The 19,667-nt window shown below is 39.7% G+C and overlaps 1 protein-coding gene across 2 annotated transcripts in view; it reads left to right on the plus strand.

The window, feature by feature from the left end:
* Nucleotides 1-19,667, plus strand: part of sufu (suppressor of fused homolog (Drosophila)) — a 110,272-nt gene that overhangs the window by 60,478 nt on the left and 30,127 nt on the right. Inside the window, exon 9 of one of the 2 annotated variants that reach the window (XM_043713060.2) lies at nt 9,091-9,135. The exons of the other annotated variant lie outside the window; for it this stretch is intronic. Within the exon in view, the coding sequence (XP_043568995.2) occupies nt 9,091-9,135 (45 nt within the window). The remainder of the gene's footprint in view (nt 1-9,090; nt 9,136-19,667) is intronic. 2 annotated transcript variants of the gene reach the window in all.

Below are 19,667 nucleotides of genomic sequence, written 5' to 3' on the forward strand. Positions count from 1 at the left end.
CTTTTCGCTGTACTGAGGTACCAGTGGCATTATTAAATAAATCTAAATCATTTGGTGGCATTCACATGAGCTATGCTGAGATCAGTGCCCTAGTGAATTGTGTAATTTAGGTTGCAGAGAGAGTTTTAAACTAGCTAGTTGGTGAAGAAGGATTCACGGTACGGGGACATTCACAAAGTTAAAGGGAAAGGACAAGGCAACAGTGTTGGGTACTTATAACCAGCATGTGACAGCATGTGCGTATGTGTGCACTACAGCATGAGGTCAGAGCAGGTAAAAAGAATTAAAGGCTCTTTTTCTGAATGGTTGCAGCATTCCTAATGAAGTAGATCAATTGATAGCACAAATGGAAGTTAATGAGTGTGATGTAATAGCCATTACAGGCATATGATTGTAATGTGACCAAGAGACCTTGGGGCTGTCTTCACGGCATTCAGTGATCTGGTTATTTAAAATTATGCATGATTTTTAAGATAAATGAGGAGAAAGAAATCTTAAGTGAAAGTTTAAGAATCTTTTCAATGCTGTACCAGAAACTGCATTTCATCAGCTAGATGTAATAGCTTTAAAAAATTCAGTAGATAAATACTTGGAAAATAGAAAATTAAAGAGAATGTCAACTGACCCCCTGAATATGTGATCAGTATGCATGTGAAAAGTGTGCAGTATCCCTTCCAGTACTGCCAGTGACTTCATTCTGCCTTGTTCCATCATATTTAACATGCTTATTTTAGCATTGCCATGTATTTTACTGGCAGGGTACTTCGCAAAGTGCGTATGTGCAGAAGTTTTACATGCGCAATGTGAACCTTTTTAGGGCTATCAGGCAACACTGCAAAAGGCTGGATAGTGGAACTGAGTTGACCTGAAAATAGGTTAGCATGAGCCACAGACCACAAAGAAGCTCACCCTGCATGCAGTGGGTCTGCCACAAAAGTCCCACTCTTGGGATCCACTGACTAATCTGCAGCAATTCTAGCCATACCAGCATGCTGCAAGCTCAGTATTGGACACAACCAGTACAGTAGACAGGACCATTAACTGGACAATGTGGATCTTGGAGTGTGGTAAATCCTGGTTTGGGGTTGGTGAGGGTTTAGGTTGTCCAATTAGACCAGTGGACAGGAAGATGGCTAGAGCCTTCAATAGGCTGTGTTTTACATAAGCCCATCCAGAAAACACTTTGGACTCTTAAATATTTACATGCACTATATAAATGGAAGTTCTGGCTGGATTGTTGTTGCATGTTCTACCTATAATTTTGCTATCTTGTTGCCATGTTCTTTAAGGTAGAGGGCTGTAAGGAGAACATGTTTGATAAAGGTCATAATTCAAGAGAGAAACTTCAAGGGATATGGGGAGAGAGTGGGAAAATGGCATTGAGGTAGAAAATCAGCCACGATCATTTTGAATGGGAGAGTTAGTTTGATGGCCAAATGGCCTACTCCTGCTCCTATTTTCTATTTCAAAGGTATGGATCAGTCCTTATTTCTCTTGTGAGCTCCTCTAGTGGCTGCAAAGTGGCATTAGCCAAAAGCTGGTCACAGATACTTGTACTTTAATACTTTTTTCCATGAGAAACTTTCTACAACAATTATTCTGAAAAGTATAAATGGAAGTTTAAGGAATAACAAAAGATAGCATAGTATTCTATTTTGAATGTGATATGCCACTCAAACATTAAATTCCAAATAGATTTTTTTTTGTAGGTACATACTTAAAGTTAAGTACTTGCCTTACCATGATAGCCTTTTAGAATCAGCTACTCCTAGTCACCATGTCCACTTTGTTCACATTTTAAAGCAAGAGTCAGAGAATGATGCTGAAAGTTGAAGTTATTAAACTTTTCTGCTGATGAGAAACTTGTAATCCTTGAATCAGATATCCTTTGGCGTTGACTATATAAATTAGGGGTAATTGCGTAACTCAAATTAATTTTCCAAGAAAGGAGACATTTATCCCATTATTTTGTACAGAGTAGAGTTCTAGATCTTGATGTGTCAGCTTGCTATGGTGTTCCATGTCCATATTCACTCACTCAGGCTAATGAAACTGTCGAACTATCAAAAGGTGTGTGTTCCAGAACACTTAATATGTTTTGAATGGGGAAACTGTCTTGAGAAACCAATAGGAATTGGAGAAATGTGCACTTAACAATGAATAAGTGTAGCTGTGGGTAAGTTGATGTGTGATTATTGTGTAACAAAAGAAAATACTTGTTGAAAAATCAATGCAATAATTGATAATTTGATCTTGAAATGGCTTGAAGTAATTTATCATTTTTAAATTTGCCTCAACTTGAGTATCTCTTAAGACCCAATAATTATTATTATCCATGTTGACTAACTTGTCCAGCTGAAAGTAGTTAAAAGGTAGCTCTCAGAACAAATCTTATATTGGTATGTTTTGTCAACAAAGTTGTGGTTCTCTGGAGATTGAGATCAGATATTTTAATGGGACTAATCAAATTAATTCTTTACATAAGCTGTCCTTTTAAATGGCCTTGTTTTCATAAGCCTTTCTTAGTTCAATTTTACTTAAGAGACTTTTATTGTTTTCCAAAAACATGCTGGAAATGGCTTTTCTCAGAAGATAAGCTTAATGGTTGAGGAATGAATATTTTCATTATTGTTCTCTTTAGATGATTTAACTTTCCTACAATCTAAGTTTTTAAGAAACATCTGCTGTTACATTTTCCAATTATTTGTCACTCAACCATATTGGAATTTCAGATTGAGTTGTTTCCTTAAATAAAGCAAAATGCTGGAAAAACAAAGTGTTAGAGAAACTCAGCAGGTTTGGCAGCTTCTGTAGAGAGAAACAGGTTAACATTTTGACTGCTGTGACCACCTCTACAGGTGCTGCCAGACCTGCTGAATTTCTCCAGCACTTTGTTTCAAGATTGTTTCCTTGATGTCTTCAGACATGTATGCTCCCTGGTTTACTAATTTACTGGTCTTAGATGTCACGACTTGCCACCCAAGTAGATTATCTTGGCTGATTTTCAAATAAGTTAAGAAAGCAGAAATCTGAGATCTCTGTTCAGTTCGGAAAAATGACATTAAATTACAAAGAGATTTAACAAAATAACTGCAGTGAAGTGAGAAGTTATTTCATTTTTTTCATTTTGTATTAATTATTACTGAATATTTTGCTCCTTTCATTGCAATTTGATTGTCAGTGAATTTCAAAGGTGTGCTTTGATTATAAATGTTTCTCCTGATAATGCAACATATTAAATAGGTATAAAGTGTTCTCATTTGGCTCTTTGAATTTACTGCTTTAAACTTCTTCCGTGTTATCGGCTTTGCTATTAAATTACTAAAATTTATCATGAATATGACCATTGTCTGAACTTAAATTTGAGTGTAGTTATTTAGTATGAGGCACTCTCACTTTATTAGGGCAAATATCTGCGGCGCAACACGTGAGTTAGAATGGTATTTTTCTAAAATTAATCTAATGGTACAATGAATTATAAAATAATTTTGACATCAAAATGCACAACAGCACAATTTTGTAATTTTCTCTAATTTAAGGTTGCCAAGATTGATCTTGCCTCCCAAATGGACATGGTGGAATAATTATTTTGCTGGACAGAGGCCTGTACTACTGATTCAGATGTGGATTGAAATCCGACCTTGATAGTTTTCAGGATTTTAATTCAGTTTAAAAATTATGACACATTGTTATGGAAATCAAACTGGTTCACTAATTCTGTCAAAACCTAATCCCTTTACATGGTCTGACCTCAAGTCCACACCAACTGGGCTGATTCCTGGTTGCTCTCGAAAGTGCCAGTTCTACAAGGACAATTTAAGATGCCACAACATGTATTTTGCCAGCGATGACTTGGAGAACCTGAAAGTGACGGTGCTTCCATGTATCAGCTCCTTTTGCCGTCCTAGGTAGTAGGGTCTATCAAAGGAGCCTTTAAGTTGTTGCAATGCTTGCAGTAGATGGTACACACTGCTGCCACTGTGTGTCTATGTGGAGGGTCAATGTATTGAAGGTGTTGGGTGGGGTGGCAGTCAGGTAGCTTGCTTTTTTCTGGGTGGTATTGAGTTTCTTGAATGTTGTTGGAATCGCATCCATTCAGACAAGTGAAGAATATTCATCACTCATTTGACTCGTGCCTTGTAGAAGATGGACAGGGTGTGAGGAGTTAGGGGCTGAGCTACATCCCATATATTCCCAGCCTCTGATCTGCTCTTATACTCAGTATAGCTCATTTGGTTTAGTTCCGGTCAATGGTAGCTTCCAGCATGTTGATAATGGGTGATTCAGTGTTGGTAGAGTGGCATGAATATTCTTCGCCACTTCTCAGCCCAAGTCTGGATGTTGTTCGTGTCTTGTTATTTTTAGACTTAGACTGTTTCAGTATCTGAAGAGCCATAATGTTGCTGAAAGTTATGCAATCATCAGTGAACATACTGAATTACAAGCCTCGGTCTTGAACCCAACCTGAAATACTCTACAGTGATGTCCTATGGTTGAGGTAATTCACCTCTGTTATGGACCTGCCAGACCCCCTCAAAATATTTTAAGAAGGTAGCCTAGAACCTAATTTTTCTTATTTTTAAGGCAACTGTAAAGTGCTTTGTTCCAGGGCAGTGTGACTTGTCAAGCTACTCGACCTAAACAAAACCACAATTTATTTAACACTATAGTTAAAATGCAGACAAAAGAAAGAAAAACTTAGAATAACTTAACTCTGTTGGAAAACTTAACCGAATAATAGCTCTAGTAACTATTACTAATTAACTGATACAGTATAGTAACATCCCATAAACACACCCGAGGACAAAAAGGCAAATTCATAAAATTAGATTTGTATCACCAGTATCTCAGCAGCAGAGAGAAACCCCAGCTTCTAGCTGTAACCAAGGGAGAGAAAAGATAGCTTCTACTGCTTCAAGCCCAGAACAGCAACTGCTTAAAGCTAAACCTGAAAAGAAAAAAAAATTAGAAAGACGAGTCTGTGAGAGCTGGTCACACTCAGTCAGGCTGTGTGTATTGTTCCAACTTTAAAAAAACTCTCAAAGCCTCTTCCACTCATATTCTCTTTAAAAAGAAACAGGACAAAGGACAAAACCTCTTAAAGCCACATCATCGTCAGACCTCCAATAACCACAAAAATCTACCCCTTTGTGCTAGGTATGACTTCAACAATGGGGAGTTTTCCCTTGATTTCCATTGACTTCAGCTTTACTATGGCTGTTATACTGTGACATTGTACAGTGAGCACAATGCCACCTTCTGTCAAATACTGCCTTGATGGCAAGGCCTGTCATCTTCACTTCCATTCTATAATTAAGATATTTTGTCCACATTTGAATGAAGCTTGTAATTAAATTTGGATTTAACTACCCCGACAGAACCTAAACTGTACATTTTGTTGTTGAGTAAGTGCTGCAAGGTAGCACCGATTTCCCCTTCCATTATTTTACTGATGATCAATAGTAAACTGATGAGGTGGTATTCGGCCAGGTTGGATTAGTTCTGCTTTATTGTAGACTGGGCATGCCTTCGCAAATTTCTACTTTGCCAAGTAGATGCCAATATTGTAACTATGCAATATATGGAACAGCTTGGTAGAAACTTGGCTAGTTCTAAAGAACAGGACCTCAGTACAATTAATGGAATGTTGTCAGGGCCAGTAGCCTTTGCAGTGTCTAGCACCTTCAGCATCTCATCATTTCACTTGGAGCAAATTGAATTGATTGAAGGCTGGCACCTGAAGGAGGCAGAGATGGATCATCCGCTGCACATTTCTAACAAAGGTGGTTGTAAATGCATCAGTTTTGTCTTATGCCCTGATGTGCTGTACTCCCCCATTGTTGAGGACAGAGCTATTTGTGGACTTCTTGCTCCAGTGAGCTATTTACTTATACATCATCACTCACACACCTGGATGTGGCAACACTATGTAGCTAAGATATGATCCATTGGTTGTGGGATAACATTCTGTTTGGCATGCAAGTATTCCTGTGTTGTAGTTTTACCAGGTTGATACTTTTAAGAATGTCCAGTGCTGCTCCTGACATACCCTCCTATACTCATTGACCCAGGGTTGATACTATTATCATCAAGTTAGGGCAGAGTGAGGGATGAGTTGAAAATGTGTTGCTAGAAAAGCGCAGCAGGTCAGGCAGCATCCATGGAGCAGGAGAATCGACGTTTCGGGCATGAGCCCTTCCTCAGGAATGTACCAGTTCATGAGGTTGCAAATTGCGCTTAAGTATAATTCTCTTGGAGCTGATGGCACACAATGCCTCATGGCTGGTCAGTTTTGAGTGGTTAGATTTGTTCCAAATCCCATTTAGCAGCGTGGCCATGTCATGCACCTTGGCAGAGGTTATCCTCAATGTGAAAATGGAACTTTGTATCTACGAGGATTGTGCTGTGGTTACTCCTCCTGATATTGTCATGGAAAAATGCATCTGTAGCAGTTAAATTCAACAAGAAAGTTTTTCCTGTTATTGGTTCTCCAGAAATCCACAAACTCAGCCTAGTAGACTTTGGACTGTGCTAACTCAGTCAGTAATGGTGCTCCTGAACCATTCTTGAAGTCCCCAACTGGAATAATTTCTGTGCTCTTGCCACCTTCAGTGCGTGCTCCAAATTGTATTTGTCATGAAACAGAACAGATTCATCAGCCAAGGAAGAGGCGGTAGGGTGGTAATCAACATGTTTGATCTAATGTTACAAGACTTCATTGGGTCTGAAGTCAATGTTGGGGGCACAGGGGCAACTCCTCTCCTTTGTGTCTGTATTCTGTTGCCACCTCTGGTGGGATAGGACATATCCAGAAATTGTGATTGTATCTGGGAGTTTGTAAGGTACAATTCCATGAGAATGACCAAATCAGGCTGTTGCTTTTCTTGTTTGTGGGATGGTGCTCCCAATTCCTTTACGAGCTCGCAGGTCAAAGTAAGGAGGACTTGCAGGTTTGATAGGGTCTTGTGTACCATTATTATTTCTAGACCCATGGTCAAAACCAGGTCATCTGTCTGGTTTGATTCCTTTTATCAGAGTTTGTAATAGTTAGATAAAACTAATTGGCTTACTAGGTTATTTCAGAGTCAATCATGTTGCTGTGGATCTGGAATGACGTGGGCTAGATGACTGGATGGTAATGGCAGATTATCATTCTCTGAAGTGAAACAGATGTGTTTTTGTGTCAATTGACTCCTGGTCACCATTAGGCTAGTTTTTGATTCTCGATCTATTAATTGTATTTATACTTCTGGTTCTGCCATGATAGGATTTGAATCAATGTTCCCAATAAGCCAGGCTTCTGGATTATTACTCAAGTAGATATAAAATACTATGGATGTTGAAAATCCAAAACAAAATACTGGCAAAACTTCTGTGGAATGAGAAATAATTTTTACAATTTGAGTTCAATGTGGTTTATCAAATCCATATTGGACGCAATATTAGCTTTGTTTCTCTCCCTGCAGGTGCTACCAGATCTGCTGAGTTTCTCCAGCATTTTCTGCTTTCATCTCTGGCTTACCAGTCCAGTGACAGTTCCACTATGCTGCTGCTTCTCCTCTTGTTTTCCTTACAGGAGATAACATAACAGATTGAACTTGTCTAATCAAAGTAATGAACTGAAGTTCCTCAGCCTGGAACTATTTTTGTGAATCGTTCTTGCACTGTCCCTAATAGTTTCACGTCTTTCCTAAAATGTGGCATTCAGACTAGGGACACTACTCCATTTGAGGTTGAATCACTGTTTCATGCATGTTTAACATAACTTGCATGAACTTGTGCTCTATTCCTTTATTAGCAAGTCGGGGATTGCTGAATGGTTTATTGACAGTTTTTTCAACCTGTTCTACTACCTTCAATGACTTATGTCGATATCTTAATCAATCTATTCTGATATATTATGACACATGTCTAGGGCAAGATTGTTGAACCCAGACCTTTCTGGCCCATGAGTTAGGAACATTTACACTGTGCCATATAAGTCCTTTCAGTAGCTTGTGTACATATGCACCCTGATCCTTTTGCGCCTATAACCCTTAAAAACCCATTATTTTACATTGTCTCTCTCTGCCTTCTTTCTACCTGCATTGTGTTATCTGCTACTTGTTTGCCCACTCCAGCAACTTGTGTATGCCTTTTTGAAGTTCTGCACTATTCTCTCTGCACAATGCTTCCAAATTTGTTTTATCTGCAAATTTGTTTCTTGTAAACACAAGTCTAGTTCATTAATATACATCAGGAAGATGGGGGATGACTGTGGTATTGTGACTGGGAATTAATCATGTATTCAAACATGAAATGTCGGTGTTGTGTAACTATTGGCACATGTCTATTATAGTGATTTAAGATTATGCTGCATTCAGTTTGCCTGTACCCATGTTGATAGTTCCAATGTAGCACTTCTCATTTTCATACTATATTAAACTATAAAGATAATCACTAAACTATGCAGAATTTTGAAAGGATGGGGATGTCGGTGTGTGGTTCCGGTTATATGGATTGTTTCTGAATGCAGTTTATTGGGAATGAGATTGAGAATATGTTAAAGTATTTATTTAAAAAATCGTGGGGAAATAAATTTGATATGTGCTGAAGGTGGGGTGCTTCTGAAATCTGTGAAAGTACATAACTCTCAATTCCCCTAAAAGCTTTTTGATATCCTAATGACCCCAATTAACCCCCAGTGGAATGAGACTTTCTCCCACAAATTGTTCTTAAATGTTGAAGTACAGCAGTCTATGTGCTTAATGATGTCTTGGATTTACCACAGACTCTCAGCACTTCATTTTAACAGCTCTGTAAAGTAAATATTGCAGTGCATGTATCATGATTTTTTTTCACTTCTTTTCTTCATTTTCTCCAGGATTTAAGGCTGTCTAAATTCAAATAATATTAAGAACAAATGTAGGAAATATTTTAATCACTGATAATGCTTTGGCACTAAAATCTATAGATCAGTGTCAAGTTGAAAATACCACATTAGAGCGGTCTCATATCAAACATTAATTTTGTCTGTATATCTGAGTAGATTTGTTTTTAAATTATGATTGTGATACTTTTGGTACAAATCTACCCATAATTTCTCCATAGACTAGTGCAATCAGTGGGCCATTTCCAGAGCAAGCAAACTGAAAGGTAAGAATATAATGTACAGTTCATCTTACCCCTTCCCAGTGTCTATGGGTTTGTGAAGCCCAAATTGTACTTCTATATTTAAAAAATCCTGTCTCTTCTGACTAAATCCTAGATAAAAATAATCCAAAAGTGAAGTTTCCCATTTTGTAGCATACATGTATATTCATGTAAGAGTTTAGCATTACTAAGCAAAGAGCATATTTAAATGTAGTGTTTTTACATTTTTTTATAGATTATAATTATTACCAATGCAGTTGAATTAGAATGACGAAAACATGCACTACAGTTGATAAGTTAACACAATGAATTTGCTTCTAGTTTTGTCACAGTCATTATTTCATTGGTTCTGTTTGAGAAATTAGAATGCTTGTAGTGCCAGAGTGCACAGTCTAAATGCAATTTGTCAGATGACAACTTCTCTGAAATAATTTGGATTGATTTTTCATGATATTATAGTGGCTATTTATTCATGACTCTGGAGTACTTTGGTATTGTACTTATATTTGAAGTTTACTTGTCTATTTAGGTTAGGAATGCAAACCGTTTCAAAAGAAATTTCTGCCATGGTGTATTTTTTTTCGCATTGTAATGGAAAGCGAGAATTAATACTCTGAGCTGGAAGTAAAAGAAAATAGTTATAAGACTTTTTACAGTTTTAACTCCTTTGTGTTGAATTTGTTAGTACACAATTAGACTGCTGCAAGATACCCTCAAAAGAAAATGAGATTTTCAGTGGAGTCAAACAGGCTGAGAATATCGTCATTTGATTCTTGGTTTGCAGTGAATAAGCTAATAAATCATTGTAAGAATAGAATGCTGCATCTCACTGTAGTCTCCATGGTTTAGAATGCCTCACTTGTACTACTACAGGGTTAATGCATTGGAAAATCAAGTGATGCTATGCCCTCAGTAGCAAATAACCTGCAACATTCCAACTGCTTCCATGTATAAAAATGTAATGACTTGGATAAAGTGGAATTGGAGAGAAGATAAACATTCTTCACTGATCTTAATTGAATTATGCCCTGTGCCTGCTTTTATTTATATTTTTATCATAAGTGTACACGAAGATGAGTATTGTATCCTCAATTTCCACATATATCTGTATGAGGAGAAATTGGAATTTCAAGCTCACGGCACAAGCTCTAGTGGCATAGATCAATTTGGAATCATAGGCTTATACAGCATGAAGAGAAGCTTTTATGTTCATATTAGTGCCATCCGGTTTATTAGAGCTATCATAGAACAATACAGTGCAGAACACGCTCTTCGGCCCTCGGTGTTGTGCTGACCTGTGAACTAATCTAAGCCCATCCCTTTACACTATCCCATCATCATCCATGTGCTTATCTAAGGATTGTTTAAATATCCCTAATGTGGCTGAGTTAACTATATTGACAGGTGGGGCATTCCACGCCCTTACCACTCACTGATTAAAGAACCTGCCTCTCACATCTGTCTTAAATCTATCACCCCTCAATTTGCAGCTATGTCCCCTCGTACAAGCCATCATCCGAGGAAAAAGACTCTCGCTGTCCACCTTAACTAATTCTCTGATCATCTTGTATGTCTCTATTAAATCCACTCTTTGCCTTCTTCTCTCCAATGAGAACAGACCCAAATTCCTCAGCCTTTCCTTATAATGCCTTCCCTCCAGACCTGGCAACATCCTGGTAAATCTCCTCTCCACTTTTTCCATTGCTTCCACATCCTTCCTGTAATGAGGCGACCAGAATTGTACTCAATATTCCAAGTGAAGCCGCACTAAGGCTTGGTACAGTTGCAGCATGACGTCACTGCTCCAGAACTTAACCCTCTACCGTTCAAACCTAACATACCATATGCCGCCTTAACAGTACTATCAACCTGTATGGCAACTTTCAGGGATCTATGTACATGGACACCAAGATCCCTCTGCACATCCACACTACCAAGAATCTTTCCATTAGCCCAGTATTCTGCTTTCTGTTATTCTTCCCAAAGTGAATCACCTCACATTTATCTGCATTGAACTCCATTTGTCACCTCCCAGCCTAATTCTGCACCATTCTTCCACACTGTCCACCACTCCACCCACTTTAGTGTCATCTGCAAACTTACTAACTCATCCACCTATGCCTGCGTCCAAGTCATTTATAAAACTGACAAACAGCAGTGGTCCCACAAGTAACTGGACTCCAGACTCAAGATTTTCCATCAACCACCACACTCTGCCTTCTTACAGAAAGCCAGTTTCTAATCCAAACTGCTAAATCACCCTCAATCCTATGGCTCTGCATTTTCTCCAAAAGCCTACCATGTGGAAAACCTTATCAAAGGCTTTACTAAGTCCCATGTACACCATGTCAACTGCCCAACCCTCATCCACATGCTTGGACACCTTCTCAAAAAACTCAATGAGGTTCAAGAGACATGACTTGCCCTTGACTAAACCATGTTGACTATCTCCAATCAAATTTTTGCTTGCTAGATGACTATAAAGCATATCTCTTCTAATCCTTTCCAAAATTTTTCCTTCAACAGACGTAAGGCTCACTGGTCTATAATTACATAGATCATCTCCACTGCCCTTCTTGAACAAGGACACAATATTTGCAATCCTCCAGTCCTCTGGTACTAAACCTGTAGACAATAATGACTCAAAACTCAAGGTCAAAGGCTCTGCTACCTTCTCCCTAGCTTCCCAGAGAATCCTCTGATAAACCCCATCCGGTCCAGAGGAGCTATCTACTTTCACACCTTCTAGACTTGATAACACCACCTCCTTACTAACCTCAGACCTTTCTAGTCTAATAGCCCGTATCTCAGTCTTCTCCTCTGCAATATTCTCCTTTTTCCTGAGTGAAAACAGATGAGAAATATTTGTTTAGTGCCTCTCCGATCTCCACAGGGTCCATACACAACTTCCCACTTCTGTCTTTGACTCGCCCTATTCCTACTCTAGTCATCCTTTTATTCCTCACATACCTATAAAAAGCTATAGGATTCTCCTTTATTCTACATGCTAAAGATTGCTCATGCCCTCTCCTTGCTCTTCTTAACTCTCTCTTTAAATCCTTCCTAGCTAATCTGTAACTCTCCACCACCTGATCTGAACTATCTCATCTCAATGTCACATAAGCCTCCCTCTTCCACTTAACAAGAGATACAATTTCTTTAGTAAACCACAGTTCCCTTACCTTACCACTTCCTCCCTGCCTGACAGGGACATATCTATTAAGGACACGCAATATCTATTCCTTAAACCAGCTCCATATTTCGATTGTCCCCAGCCCTTGCATTTTGCTACCCCGTTTTATGCCTCATACGTCTTGCCTAATCGCATTATAATTGCCCTTCCCCCATCTATAACTCTTGCCCTGTGTCATGTGCCTATCCCTTTGCATCGCTAAACTGAACGTAATCGAATTATGGTCACTGTCTCCAAAGTGCCCACCCAAATCAAACACCTGGCAAAGTATAAGATTCAGTGTGGCCACCCCTCTTGTCGGCCCTTTGATATACTGTGTCAGGAAACCTTCCTGCACACGGACAAAAACTGATCCATCTGATGTACTAGAGTTATAGCATTTCCAGTCAAAGTTGGGAAAGTTAAAGTCCCCCATAATGACCACCCTGTTCCTTTCACTCCTACCCAAAATCATTTTGCCAATCCTCTCCTTGACATCCCTGGAATTTTGCAGAGACATATAAAAATCTCCCAGCAATGTGACCTCTCCTCTCCGTGGGCGGCACGGTGGCACAGTGGTTAGCACTGCTGCCTCACAGCGCCAGAGACCCGGGTTCAATTCCCGCCTCAGGCGACTGACTGTGTGGAGTTTGCACGTTCTCCCCGTGTCTGCGTGGGTTTCCTCCGGATGCTCCGGTTTCCTCCCACAGTCCAAAGATGTGCAGAGTCAGGTGAATTGGCCATGCTAAATTGCCTGTAGTGTTAGGTAAGGGGTAAATGTAGGGGTATGGGTGGGTTTCGCTTCGGCGGGTCGGTGTGGACTTGTTGGGCCGAAGGGCCTGTTTCCACACTGTAATCTAATCTAATCTAATCTAATCCTGTTACTAACCTCAGCCCATACCACCTCAGTGGCCAAGTCCTCGTCAAAAGTTCTTTCAGCCACCGTTATACTGTCCTTGACTAATAAAGCCACACCTTCCCCTCTTTTACCACTTTCCCTGATCTTAATGAAAAATCTAATCCCTGGAACCTGCAACATCTATTCCTGACCCTGCTCTATCCATGTCTCCAAAATGGTCACAACATCAAAGGCCCAGGTACCTATCCATGCTGCAAGCTCACCTATCTTATTCAAGATACTCCTGACGTTGAAGTAGACACACTTCAAACCAGCTTGCTGTCTGCCAGCATACTCCTGTGATCATGAAATTCTGTCCATGTCCTCCCTACTCTCATCCTCCTGTGCATTGGAACTACACCACACGTTCACATCCCCCTGCTGAGCTAGTTTAAATTCACCTGAATAGCACTAGCAAATTTCCCACCCAGGATATTAGTACCCATCTGGTTCAAGTGAAGACCGTTCTTTTTATAGAGGTCCCACCTTCCCCAGTATGAGCCTTAATTATCCATATACCTGAAACTCTCCCTCCTGCACTATCCCTGCAGCCACGTGTTCAGCTGATATCTCTCCCAGTTCCTCGCCTCGCTATCATGTGGCACAAGTAACAAGCCAGTGATGATAACTCTGTTCTATCTGACGAATCCCAATACCTGTTCCTTCTTGTCCTTGCAAGATCTTGTTTGCATTTGGAAATTATCTAATTCCCTGAATTTTACAGTTTCTACTGAGCTTTTAGGCAGTTCATTCCAGATCACAAGTTGTTGTACAAAGAAAAGTTTCATGCTGCCTCTGGTTTTTTTGCCAATCACCTTAATTCAGTCTGTCCTTTAGAAACCAAACCTTCGTCTGCAGAAACGCATCTCTATTAAAATTCTGTGCTTTCATGAGAATAACCTCAAATTACCCACATATCTGAAGTTCTTTATCCCTTGTATCATTCTTGTAAATGTCTCCTATTTCGTTTCTAAGACATTTGTTTATGAACCATCAATTCTTATAAGAATTATAATTCTTTATAAAGCATAAACAGTTCTGAAGAAGAGTCATACCGAACGGTATCATTCTGTTTCTCTTTCCTCATGCTACCAGACCTGCTGAGTTTCTCCACCACTTTTTTTTTAATAAAGCATGATGTCCAGAATTGAACACACTACTCCACCTGAAGCACAACCTCTGTTTTATAAAGGTTTAGTATAAACTTATTGTTTTAGATTATTATTTGACTACTGAGAGCTGTATCCAAATACCTCCAGTTAATGCTTTTGGCTTATTCTGTTCCCTTTGGCTGGATATGGGATGGCTCAAATGGTATTTTATATTATTGGTTTGCATTGAAGCATTTTTATGTGATGTCCAGTTTCTCTTTTGTACACCAGATTTCCATCTCAACGTGGTTAGTTACCAAAAGATATAAAAATGTGATTTTCATTGCTGTTTGCTTTCCAATGCGGCATATAGTCTATGCTTCATTTTTCTTTCTTTCTTACATTTTCGGTCACTAAGATGCTTGAAGTGAGGTTTTAAAAAAAAGTCTAATTTAGACCTGAAAGTTTACTGGGTCGATAAAATGTGGAGCTGGAAAAAGCACAGCAGTTCAAGCAGCACCAAAAGAGCAGGGGAGTCCATGTTTCAGGCAGGACCCTTCATCAGGACTGAGGAGAGGGAAGGGGGCTGAGAACTAAATAGAGGGAGGTAGGGTAGGGCTGGGGGAAAGGTGCATCGGATGGCAATAGGTGAACGCAGAAGGAGGTGAATTTGATTGGTCAGTGGGAAGGGTGGAGCAGATAGGTGGGAAGGAAGATGGACACATTGGTCAGGGTGGACAGGGGGGTCCTCAACATAGAAGTCACCAGCTTCCAAATCTCCCCATCCCCCCACCTCTTCCCAGGTCCAACCCTCCCTCTCCATTCTGCCCCCTTGACCTGACCTAACCTAGTCTGTCCATTTTCCTTCCCACCGATCAATCCCATTCACCTCCTGCATGCATCCTACCTTTTCTCCCAGCCCCACTCCCCTCCCTCTATTTATTTCTCAGCAACCCCCCTCAACCTCAGCCAGCCCTGATGAAGGGTCCTGCATGAATCGTCGACTTTCCTGCTCTTCTGATGCTGCTTGACCTGCTGTGCTTTTTCCAGCTTCACATTTTATCAGCCCTGATAGTTGACTTGAAATCCTTGATAAAAGGGTAAAAGGTGGTCATTGCCCAGTAAAAGTTTAATTACTTTTTATTTGGTGGCGTAGTGGTTCGCACTGCTGCTTCACAGTGCTAGGGACCCGGGTTCGCTTCCAAACCTCGGGTGACTGTCTGTCTGTGTGGAGTTTGCACGTTCTCCCCGTGTCAGCGTGGATTTCCTCCGGGTACTCTGGTTTCCTCCCACAGTCCAAAGATGTGCAGGCTAGGTGAATTGGCCAAGCTAAATTGCCCTTAGTGTTCAGAGATGTGAGGTCAGTTGCATTAGTCAGGGGTAAATATAGGATAATAGGGGAGGGGAATGGGTCTGGGTGGGTTACTGTCTGGTGGGTGGGTGTGGACTTGCTGGGCTGAAGGGCCTGTTTCCAACTGCAGGGATTCTAAGATATTGTATACTCATCAACAACTATCCCCACTTCTAATCTTATGATGGATGGAAGACCATTGATGAAGCATCTGAAGGTGTTTGGGCGTACACACTAACGTGAGGAACTCTTGCAGTGACCTGAAGTTGAGATGATTTACATCCAGAAGCCACCAGCTGTCGTCCTTTGTGCTCAGTTTGATTCCAACAGTGGAAAGTTCTCGCCCGATCCTCATTGCCTTCAATTTTGTCTGGACTCTTTGTCAGACTTGATCAAGTACTACTTTGATGCCAAGGGCAGTCAGTCTTACCTCACAACCAGAATTCAGCTCTTTCGTCCATAGAAATGTATGAATTAATAAAAGAACATCCCAATCCAGCCCCTCAAGCTTCATCTGCCATTCAATAAAGTCATGGCTCATTTAATTATAATCTCAACGCTTCATTGCTGCCTATATCCTTCTAACCTTTCTGCCCCTTCCTTAACAAGAATTTCTCTATCTCTGCCTTAAAAATATTCAAGGGTTCTGCTTCAACCACCTTCTCAGGAAGAACGTTCCAATGAAACATGAGCCTCATAGAATTTCTTTTGCCTCAGCTGTTTTAAATGAGCGTCTCCTGAGTTTTAAATATTGAGCCCAACTCTAGTTTTTCCCACAAGAGGAAACATCCTCTCTACATCTACTGTCAAGATCCCTCAGGATCTTTAAACAAAAACAGAATTTGCTCAAAGCTCAGTAGGTCTGGCAACGTTTGTGGAGAGAAATCAAAGTTAACATTTTTCAACCAAGTTGCTTCTTACTTTTCTAAACTCCGGTGGATACAAGCCTAGTCTTTCCTAATAAGACAAGTCACCCATTCCAGGTATTAGTTCAATAAATCTTCAAAATGCCCCTCCAATGCATTTGCATACTTCCTTTAAATAAAATCATCATTGACCAAAAACTATGCAGTGTATTCAGTCTCATCAGTGTCCTGTATAACTGAAGCATAACCTCTTTTACTATTTTATTCAATCCACCTTGCAATAAGTAATAACATGTTATTAGATTTCCTATTGATATCCTGTTCCTGCATGCTAGCCTTTTATGATTAATGAATGAGGGCACCAAAATTCTTCTGTATCTTATAGCACTGCAATATCTCACCATTCAGTAGTATACTTCTATTTATTCTTCCTGTCAAAATGGACCATTTCACATGTTCCCATGTTATGCTCCATTTTCCAGTTCTCTACCCACTTAGACAACGTATATTTGTCTTTTTGGCAGTCCCTTATCATCTGCGTCATTTATATAAATTAAAAAGTTAATGTCCTAGCACCAACCCCTCTGGCATACCACTCATCGCAACTTATCAACCTGAAAGAAGACTCCTATAAACTCTCTGCTTTCTGATATCCGGGTAATCTTCTATCCATGACAATATTACCTCCTGCATCATGAGGTTTTACTTTGCACAATGACCTTTTGTTGTGTCACCTTACTGAATCTGAATTAGTCCCCGTGACCTCATAGAAGAACTCTCAACAAATTGATCAGTCATAATTTCCCTTCCATCAGACCATGTTGACTCTATCTGATTCCCTTGGACTTATCTAAATGTCCTGCTTAAGTTCTTTAATAATAGCTTCTACCATTTTCCACATGACTAACAAACCTGCTTTCTGTCTCCCTATTTGAATGATTTAGTTACATTTGCCACCTTCCAATCTAATGAGATCATCCCTGAATTGAGTGTTTTGGAAAATTAAAACCAGTGTATCATCTATGTCACTAGCTACCTCTGTCTGAAATCCATCAGGACCAGAACATTTGTCAGCTGACAGCTCTAATAACTAACATCATACCAGTTCTCTGGTGTATGTAATTTTTCTGAGTTCCTCTTTTCCTCCCTGCTTCTGTGATGTTACTTGTAGCCTTTACAATGAAGATTATTGCAAAATACCTGTTCAATTCATCTATGAGCTTCTTATTTTCCATTGCTAATTTTCCAGTCCCCCTTTCAACAGGAACAATGCTCACCATAACTCTTCTTTTAAATGTGAAATCTTTTCTTTAGATATTATAGAAACTCTTATCTGCTTTTATTTCTGGCTAGCCTTCTCATGTTCTCATTTTCCTTCTATTAATTTTTTTAGTATGTTTTCTGTCCTGAAACCTACCTTTGCACGATTACATGTTTTTACTTTTAGTTTGATACTATCTTTAACATTTCTAATTAACCATGGATGCTGGGTCTTAGAATTTTTCTCACTCATTGGAATGTTATGTATTCTGCATATTTTGAAATCCCATCTTAAATATCTGCCACTGCATTTCTGTTGATCCATTGTTTAACTAATTCGCTAGTTAATTTTAGCTGTCTCTGCTTTCATGCCTTTATAATTACCCTTAAATTTAAACATAATCTCAGTTCCATTTTATTTTCTCTCTCTCTGTTTCTTTGTTTCTCTGTCTCTGTGTGTCTCTCTCTATAAGATCATTAATTAGTCCTATCTTATTTTGCAACACCAGATCCAGTAAAGCCTGCTTTCTGGCTGGCTTCAGAGCATGATGTTCTTAAAAACTTAGCCTGAAAGCATTCTATGAACTCTCTTTTTCCTGTTACCTTTGCCCAATCTGACATTCCCAGTCTATCTTTAGATTAGGAACTCCTATGATTAGAATAGAAACATAGAAATTAGGAGCAAAAGTAAGCCATTTGGCTGCTCCACTATTCAATATGATTATGGCTGATCATTGAGCTCAATATCCTAAACCTGCACCCCCACCCAATATTCTTTGATCCCTTCAGCTACAGGAGCTCTATCTTCCTCCTTCTTGAAAACAGTGTTTTAGTGGTAGTGAATTCCAGAGGCTCACCACTCTGGGTGAAGAATGTTCTTCATCTCAGTCCTAAGAAGGTTTACCCCTTACCTTCAACTATAACCTCTCGTTCTGGAATCCTTCTCTTTCCCCGCCCCCCCACCCCCACCCCTCCCCCCATAGGGCACATCCTTTTTGCATCTAACCTGTTTAGTCCCGTAAGTTTCTATGACATCCCCTCACATTGTTCTAAATTCCAGTGAATACAATCCTAACCAACTCAACCTCTTCTCATACATCAATCCTGCCATCCCAGAAATCAATTGGATAAATCTTTGTTGCACTCCCTCTATAGCAAGATCATCCTTCCTCTGATAAGGAAATCAAAACTGCAGACAGTATTCAAGGAGTGACCTCACCAGTGCCCTGTATGATTACAGCAAGATATCTTTCCTCCCATACTTGCATCCTCTTGCTATGAAGGCCAACATATTGTTTGTATTCTTTACTGCCTGCTGTACCTGTGCATTTGCTTTCAGCAGCTGGCGCATGAGAACACCTAGGTCTTATTGAACATTTCTTTCTGTCAATTTACAGCCATTCAAATAATAATCTGACTTTCTATTTTTGCTATCAAAGTGGATAACCTCACATTTATCCATAATATCCTGCATCATCCCACTCAGTTAGCCTATCCATATCACACTGCAACATCTCTACATACTCCTCATAGTCAATCCTTCCACTGATTATTACTGTGTCTTTCTGATAAGCTCTTATTATTTCTTCTTTTATTCTCCAACCTATCATGTGTTTCCCATTAGGGCCTGCACACCACTCCCACAAGTGATGTCTTGCCTTTAAGCCTTTATCATTTTTCATTTCTACCCAACCTATTTCTACATCTTGGTTTCCTGAGTTTATGTCATCCCTCTCAGTTATAATAATGCCATCATTAATGGAGCCTTCCCTAGTTTCCTGATATTCCTAAATTCCTATCCTGCACTGTTCATGATTCAGGTCCCAATCAGTGTCACCCTGCAGCCATGTCTCTGTAATGCCTACCAGAGCATGCTTATTCGTTTCTGTATCTGCTC

Source organism: Chiloscyllium plagiosum, unplaced genomic scaffold, assembly GCF_037043375.1.
Source record: "Chiloscyllium plagiosum isolate Xiang-an unplaced genomic scaffold, Cpla_swu_hap1 HiC_scaffold_22, whole genome shotgun sequence".
Taxonomy (NCBI): domain Eukaryota; kingdom Metazoa; phylum Chordata; class Chondrichthyes; order Orectolobiformes; family Hemiscylliidae; genus Chiloscyllium; species Chiloscyllium plagiosum.